This window comes from Sturnira hondurensis, unplaced genomic scaffold, assembly GCF_014824575.4.
Source record: "Sturnira hondurensis isolate 20B ecotype Veracruz unplaced genomic scaffold, ASM1482457v3 Scaffold0003693, whole genome shotgun sequence".
Taxonomy (NCBI): Eukaryota; Metazoa; Chordata; class Mammalia; order Chiroptera; family Phyllostomidae; genus Sturnira; species Sturnira hondurensis.
This window is the reverse complement of record NW_028076324.1, coordinates 11,714,373-11,722,028: the sequence shown is the minus strand read 5'-3', so window position 1 is coordinate 11,722,028 and position 7,656 is coordinate 11,714,373. Positions and strand designations below refer to the sequence as shown.

The following is a 7,656-nucleotide window of genomic DNA, read 5'->3' as shown; positions in this document are numbered from 1 at the left end:
CCTACACTCAAGACCCAAAATGTCCACTTACAGCCCTATACCTCTAACCTGAATTCCAGACCAACTGAGACATTCACCACTTGGATATTTTACAGACACTTTAACATGCCACCGTTCAATCCCTGGACTCCACCTTCTCAAACCCAAATAATAGGAATCCTACCTTTCCACCTGTAAACCTTGGCAACACCCTCGACCTTTTTGTTTGTCCCCTTGATCCATCATGGGTTATTTAGTTCTACTTGACGGGCAACCCAGAACCTGATCTCTTTGCCAGAATTGTTTTTCATACCTCTGCATCAACTCAAGAGCGGTGATGGTGAGACTTGGAAAAGTCCCCATTAACATTTCGTGGTTCTCTTTTATGACACCCAAGTCAGACATGTAAGAGGCACATCTTCCAGATGAGGGCGTTTATCTGGGTGGGGTGAGAACTCAGGAAGCACTAAGATTAGTTGGCCTCCTAGCTAAAGTTCTAATCCCAACTCCACCAAGGCAGCCACCTCAAGTAAATTGTCTACGGCCTGTTTCACCTGTATAAAAGAGCCATCCTAAAGTTGTTGCAAGACTGAAATGGGTAATGCAAGTATCTCAGATTATTGCTTTTCAGGGACAAGGGGTTGGCAGAGTCCTGGCTCAGTTGGTAGAGCATCATCTGATATGCCAAGGTTGTGGGTTGGATGTCTGTTCCAGAAACAACCAATGAACACATAAATAAATGGAACAAGTGGATGTTTCCATCTCTCTCCCCCCCACACACCAAAATAAATAAATAAATAAATAATAAAATTTTAATGTTTTTGAATACAACAAACCCACCTAGAGAAGTGAGTAAAGATGTGAGGAAAAGTGGAAAGACCTGGAATAGGAGGTGGCTCAGGATTAGGTAGGAAAAACTCCAGAAGAAGTAAGGGATTGGATCTTCAAGATTTAGAGCCAGGACAGAGGACAAAGAAAGGAAAATGATTCTCTGGGATTCAGGCAGGACTGGAGAAATTGGGTAGTTAAAATCAGTAAACAATGTTGGGTCAGAATCAGAGCTTGTCTTCTCAATGCTAAATCCCAGTGAACTCACAAGGAGGATTAACTGATGGAATGAAAGAAGGGAAAAAAACCTACTTAGCCATTGAATTCAGAGTAGGATAATTCTGCAATACTCCCCAAACAGTAAAAAATATTACTAAGGTAAACAATGCCCTAGAAGGGGATATTGGAAAAACCTCATGCCGATCCTTTTAAAAGTAAATACATAATTATTATAGAGAATAAAATATTGATCAGTTACATACTGGTAAATATCCTGGAGAATATATTCATCAATGCTACATCTGATAAGGGGTTAATATCTAAAACTTATAAAGAACTCATACAACCAAAAGAGCAAACAATCCAATTAAAAATAGGCAGAGGACCTGAATACATGTTTCTCCAGGGAGGACATAGAGATGGCCAATAGACATATACAAAGATGCTCAACTTCACTAATTATCAGAGAAATATAGATTAAAATTACAATGAGATCTCACTGCACACCTGTCAGAATAGCTATCATCAACAATCAATAAACAAGTGTTGACAAGGACGTGGAGAAAGGGGATTCCTTGTGTACTGTTGGTGAGATTGCAAATTGTTGCAGCCATTGTGAAAAACAGTATAAATGTTTCTCAATAAATTAAAAGTAGAACTACTTTAATGACTCAGTAATTCTGAGTCATAAATACTTCTGAGTATTTATCCACAGAAATTCAAGACACTAATTCAAAAAGATATATACATCCCAGTGTTCATTGCAACATTATTTGCAAAAGCCCAGAATGGAAGCAACCTAAGTGCCCATCAATAGATGACTGGATAAAGAAGATGTGGTATTTACTATATACAATGGCCACCAAAAAGAATAAAACCTTGCCATTTGTGCCAACATGATTGGACCTAGAGTGTATCATGCTAAGTGAAATGTCAGACAGAGAGAGACAAATACTATACAACTTCACTTACAGGTGGAATCTAAAGAACAAAGTGAGTAAAGAGACAAAACAGAAACAGACTCATGGATATAGAACAAACTGATGGTTGCCAAAGGGGAGTGGGTAGGGGAGCTGGGTGAAAACAGTGAAGGATTAAGAAGTTCAAATTGGTAGTTACAGAACAGTCACGGGGATCTAAAGTATAGAATAGGGAATATAATTAATAATTATAATATTGTAATAACTATGTATGGTGCCAGGTGGGTACTGGGATTATTGGGGGGATCATTTAATAAATTAGGTAAATACCTAACCACTGTTCATCTGATACTAACATAAAATAATATTGACTTCAATTAATGTAAAAATAAAAAAGTATTTGTTTAATTTTAACAAACATACAGAAAGTCAACAAATACAAATTTAAAGTGAACATACCTATGCACAAATTGTGAAAAGGACACATGCCTGTGAAAAGGTAGCATAAGTGGAGCCATTTTAAAATGGAGACACCAGGGTGTTGGCTGCCACCTCCATCCCTCCATGTCATCAGGAAGTTAGCATTTATTGTTTCATGGTGAGAACATTTGAGATCTACTCTCCTAGCAACATTCAAATATAAGATACAGTATATAAGATGTTGCTCTCCTAGCAACATTCAAATATAAGATTATTGGCTATAATCACAATGCTTTATATATTACATCCTCAAAGTTGTTAATTTGATAACTGTAAGTTTGTGCTTTTGTTTTCAATTGAGCTCACTCTTCTGCTTCGTTTTGTGTGTGTGTGTGCGTGTGTGTGTGTGTGTCTGTTTGTTTGGGGGTTTTTTGTGTGGTTTTTTTTGGTCAAAGACAAACATAAATTGAGCAAGTAAGGAAACTGATTTTATTCAGGCTACTGCAGCAGGGAAAACAGTCCAGATCTGGAGATCAGAATGTCTCTGCTGGGTGGTTTTGCTTTAGACTTTTATAGGGAGAAATAGGCAAGTAATAGGTGGGGGGTTGTATGTTTGGAATTGTCACTGTAACTAGGAAGGTCTGTTAGCTGAACAGAAATATTTATCTCTGTGTCTTGCTGGTTTGTCAGGGAAGTTCACCCATTCATTTATAAGACAAAGGAATAGGAATTTGGAGGAGGTGTGTCTGGCCTTGTTTTGGGTAAAGAAGCTGTTCATCAGTGAGTCTTACCAGTGTCAAATGGGGCAGGGAGGTTCTTTGTAGTAGTCAGTCATTTCTGGACGTGGTTTTCCAGCAGCACAGGGGAAGTTCAATATAGTTACTCGGCTTTATTTGAACCACAGACATAAATGCTTACACATCTTCAATTAAAAATGGGTAAGGCACCTTACCCATCTTCAGTTAAAACATTTTATTTTAGCCCTGGCCAGGGAGCTCAGTCAGTTGGAGCACCAGGGTTGTTTCTTAGATCCCCAGTCAGGTGCTGCAAGAATCAACCAATGAGTGCATAGTAAGTGGAACAACAATTCTAAGTCTGTCTCTCTCAAATCAATGAATTAAAAACTATTTTATTTTATTTTATTTTATTTTATTTTTTGAGCAGTGGTTCTCACTGGGGAATGTTTGGCAATGCTGGAGATAATTTGGTGGGGGTCACAACTGGGTTTTGGTGGGGTACTTCTGGCATCTAACGGTGGAATCCGGAAATGCAGCTAAACATCTCATGCACAGGACAGCTGCCCACAGTCAAAAGTTAACCAGCTCCAAAGTGGGGGCAAGGCAGGGGACCCTAAATTCTCTGCCCACTGTCCCTTTGTGAAAGAACCAGGGTTTTGGAAGCTAGGCAAAAATGTCTGAAAACTGAAATTCCTTCTATTGTTCATAAAAGAAGAAAGCTCGAAGGATTTTTACATGCACTTATATTTTCCCCTTAGAATTATTGATCATTACTCTTATATTTGTTAACTATTATTTGAAACATGGCAGCTCAACTTGCAGAATTATTACACTAAGTTTGTCAAATTTTAGTTGTAAAAATTCAGGGAAGGAAGAGCCTCAAATGTTAGTTGAGAACCATGGAAGGGCAGGAAGCAAACTTCTTCTGTAATGGGCCACAGAGCAAACATTTTAGGCTACGTGGAACTAAAAAGAGACTCTGTCTCCCCATGGTCTCCTTTAGTTTTAGACTATGCTTAATACTTCACTGCTGACACTCTGGCCACAAATTTCCCCCACACTGAATGATTATCAGATTCTCTGAATAGCAGCTGGGTGTCCAAGTTAACTCAGTCTGACACTACTTGCCCAGAGACAGCATCGAATCAGACAGGTTCTGGGCTTAGTCCCACAAGACTGCACTTCTCCACTCTCTGCTGCAACTTCAAATGCCAATGGCAAGTCCAGGTTGTCACCTGTGCTTCTCACAGCTATAAACTGGAGGCTCCCATGACCCCCTCCTTGGTTTAATAAATTTGCTAGAGCATCTCACCAAACTCAGGAAAACAGGTTGTTTACTACATTACTTCTTTATCACAAAAGATATTAAGGGGGGGGGTCCATAAGGGTCCTGAGCACAGGAGCTTATGTCCTGTTGTGTTTGGGGTGCATCACCCTCCAGACACACACAGGTGTTCTTGGTGAAATAAATCACTGCATGGAGACTAGGAGAGGGCAGGGCTCCAGAGAGGTGAGCCAGGCCCTCAGCTGGCTTTACCCTTGAGGTTGTCTAGAAGAGGCAGCTGAGTGACTAATATGAGCTTTAGGTATCTGCAGGCTCTAGAGTGAAGGTTGAGAAGTGGGGGCTCCTCACTGTGGGCTGGCATCCCATAGGGATGTCTGTTAGAAACAGGAGAACTAACTGGAAGCAACCCCATGACCATACAGACTGCAGCTGGTTTCCCGTTGCTGGAGGGCCCAAAAGAAGCCCATGCATCTGCAGCCCATTACTACTGGACAAAGCACACTTTAATGCAGCACAGCCAGAGATAACAAAGGTGACTTCATAAATATGAAAGATTCAAGGCACCAGGAGACAAAACAATCCTGAATATTTGTATTTAACGGTCTACTGAGGGAACTACAAGCAGAAATAGACAAATTCAGTACCACTCTGGGTGATTTTAATATTAATCACTCATGACTGATACAACAAGGACACCAAAAAAATCAGTCAAAATAAATAAGATTTAAACACGATTCAATAACTTGGCCTATTGAACATATGTAGGAAATGTACTCAATTTACAGAATTACACATTCATCAAAATACCCATTTTTCTTTCAGCAAAGACTATCTATTAAGTTTGACCACAAGTGTTACAAAAGGGGAGTCTCAATAAATTTCAAAGAATTAAAATTATACAAGATATACACAATGCAATACATTAGAAATCAATAACAAAAACATAAAAAATCCTCCATATATCTAGACATTAAAAATGTACTTCTGTGCCCTGACCAGTGTGGTTCAGTTGGTTGGGTGTTGTTTCACAGAGCAAAATATGGCTGGTTCAAGTTTGATTTGTGGTCAGAGCAAATGCCTGGCTTGTGAGTGTGGTTCCTGGTTCGGGGGCATGCAGGAGGCAACCAATCAATATTTCTCTCTCTTTCTCCTTTCTTCCCCTCTTTCTAAAAATAAATAATAAAATAAAAGCTTTAAAAATAAAAAATAAAAATGCATGTCCATATAACTCGTGGATTAAATTAAACATCTCAAATAAAAATCTCAGCTGACTTTATTCAAATATATTTCTCTGTATAGATTTCAGCAGAAAAGAGAACAAAATAAAGAAAAAGATGAAGACGACTCAAAGGGGAGGGTAAGATGAGAATCGATTTAATCAGCATATTAATGTGCAGGCAAATGAGTATCCACTACAAGTTCACTAACACATGTAGTGTACACTTGATAGTTATTATTTTCCCCAAGCTTTATTGAAATATAATAGACTTCAACACCTGATAATTATTTATTAAAATTTGCTAGTGGTTAATAGACTTATATATTAAATTATCTCATATATCCCAACATATGATATATTCCCAATATCACTGTTAAGTGTGTAATTAATATTATTCTGCTCATTTTGTAGATGGTGAGCTGAATTCAGAGTTAAATTAGCTGATAAATGATGAGTAGTAAAACACAGGACAGCAGGATTTAGTAGAAGGTTGTTTGACTAGAAAGCCCATTATTAACTACTTTGCTAGGATGATTGAGTTATGAAGAGTTCTGATTTCTGGCATATGCAGTATTTCATTCCCTTTGACTCATTCTAGAAGCTCACAGCCAAGGCAGATGGCAAAGTCATGAAAAGAAACATGTTTTAGAGATAAGTTTCCTCAAAGCTCCCTTCATGTCTCTGTTCCTCAGGCTGTAGATGAAGGGGTTCATCATGGGAGTGACCACTGTGTACATCACTGAGGCCACTGCCCTATTCCTGGAGGAGAAAGAGGCTGTAGAACTAAGGTAGACTCCCATACTAGTTCCATAGAACAAGAAAACCACCAACAGGTGAGACCCACAGGTGGAAAAAGCTCTATACTTGCCACCAGCTGAGGGGATTCTCAAGATGGAGGAGACAATTCGAGTGTAAGAGAAAATGATCCCCAAGAGGGGACCCCCACCCAAAAGGCTGGTCATTAAATATACCAGGATGTCATTGATGAGGGTATCAGAACAGGCCAGTTTGAGGATCTGAGCAAGTTCACAGAAGAAATGGGGGATTTTCAACTCTGTGCAGAAGGACAGATGCAACACCATTAGGCTGTGGAGCAAGGCGATCACAATGCTAATGAACAAGGGGAGGAGAACCAGCAGGCCACAGAAGCGTGGGTTCATGATGATGGTGTAGTTCAGAGGGTGGCAGATGGCCACATAGCGGTCATACGCCATCACGGTCAGGAGTAAATTGTCTGTACATATAAAAACCATGAAAAAATATACCTGAGTGAGGCAGCCTATGTAGCTGATGGCTTTGGTTTCTGTCTGGATATTCACCAGCATATTGGGGACTATAGTGGTGCTGAAGCAGATGTCGACAAAGGACAGGTTGGAGAGGAAGAAGTACATGGGGGTGTGGAGGTGGGAGTCAGAGCTGACGGCCAAGATGATGAGCAGGTTCCCAAGCACAGTGACCAGGTACGTGGTCAGGAACAGTCCAAAGAGAAGGGGCTGCAGTTCTGGGTCCTCTGAGAGACCCAGGAGGAGGAATTCTGTTACACCTGTTTGGTTTTCTGATTCCATGTTATTGATGAGTCCGCTGGAAAATAGAGACATGAATTACAATAACATCATTTGTTTGACACAATCTTTTAGCTATTCTTTCAATTCTACTAGTGTTTAAAGATTTTATTTTTTAATTTTTAGAGAGAGGAGAAGGAAGGGAGAAAGAGAGGGAGAAAAATGTTGATGTGAGAGGGAAACATTGACTGGTTGCCTTACACACCCCCAACTGAGAACTGGCCTGTAACCCAGGCATGTGCCCTGTTTGGGAATAGAAACGGTGACTTTTTGCTTTGTGAGACGATGCCCAACCAACTGAGCCATAGTGGTCAGGGCTCTAGTAATATTTAAACAATTCTTCCCTTCAGGTTTCTCTACTCCTTCCTTCCTTCACCAAGTAATTTTTGGGTGATTTGTATGTGTCATGTATTTTTCTAATGCTGTAATTAAAAATGAAAACATATGCTGTTTTATTTTTTAAAGGAACTGTCATTCCCATATGCCG

At 39.7% G+C, this 7,656-nt stretch overlaps 1 protein-coding gene across 1 annotated transcript; it reads right to left on the bottom strand.

Annotated features, from left to right (window-relative positions):
* Positions 1-6,233: 6,233 nt before the first annotated feature.
* LOC118984643 (olfactory receptor 7G3-like) lies at positions 6,234-7,178 on the bottom strand. Its single transcript, XM_037042778.1, has one exon. It carries the CDS (start codon positions 7,170-7,172, stop codon positions 6,234-6,236), a length of 939 nt encoding a protein of 312 aa, XP_036898673.1. The 5' UTR covers positions 7,173-7,178.
* Between the last annotated feature and the right edge of the window lie 478 nt (positions 7,179-7,656).

What these genes read in the sequence shown, in the direction of transcription:
- LOC118984643 (XM_037042778.1), bottom strand. Translation starts at nt 7,172, where the DNA reads ATGGAATCAGAAAACCAAACAGGTGTAACAGAATTCCTCCTCCTGGGT.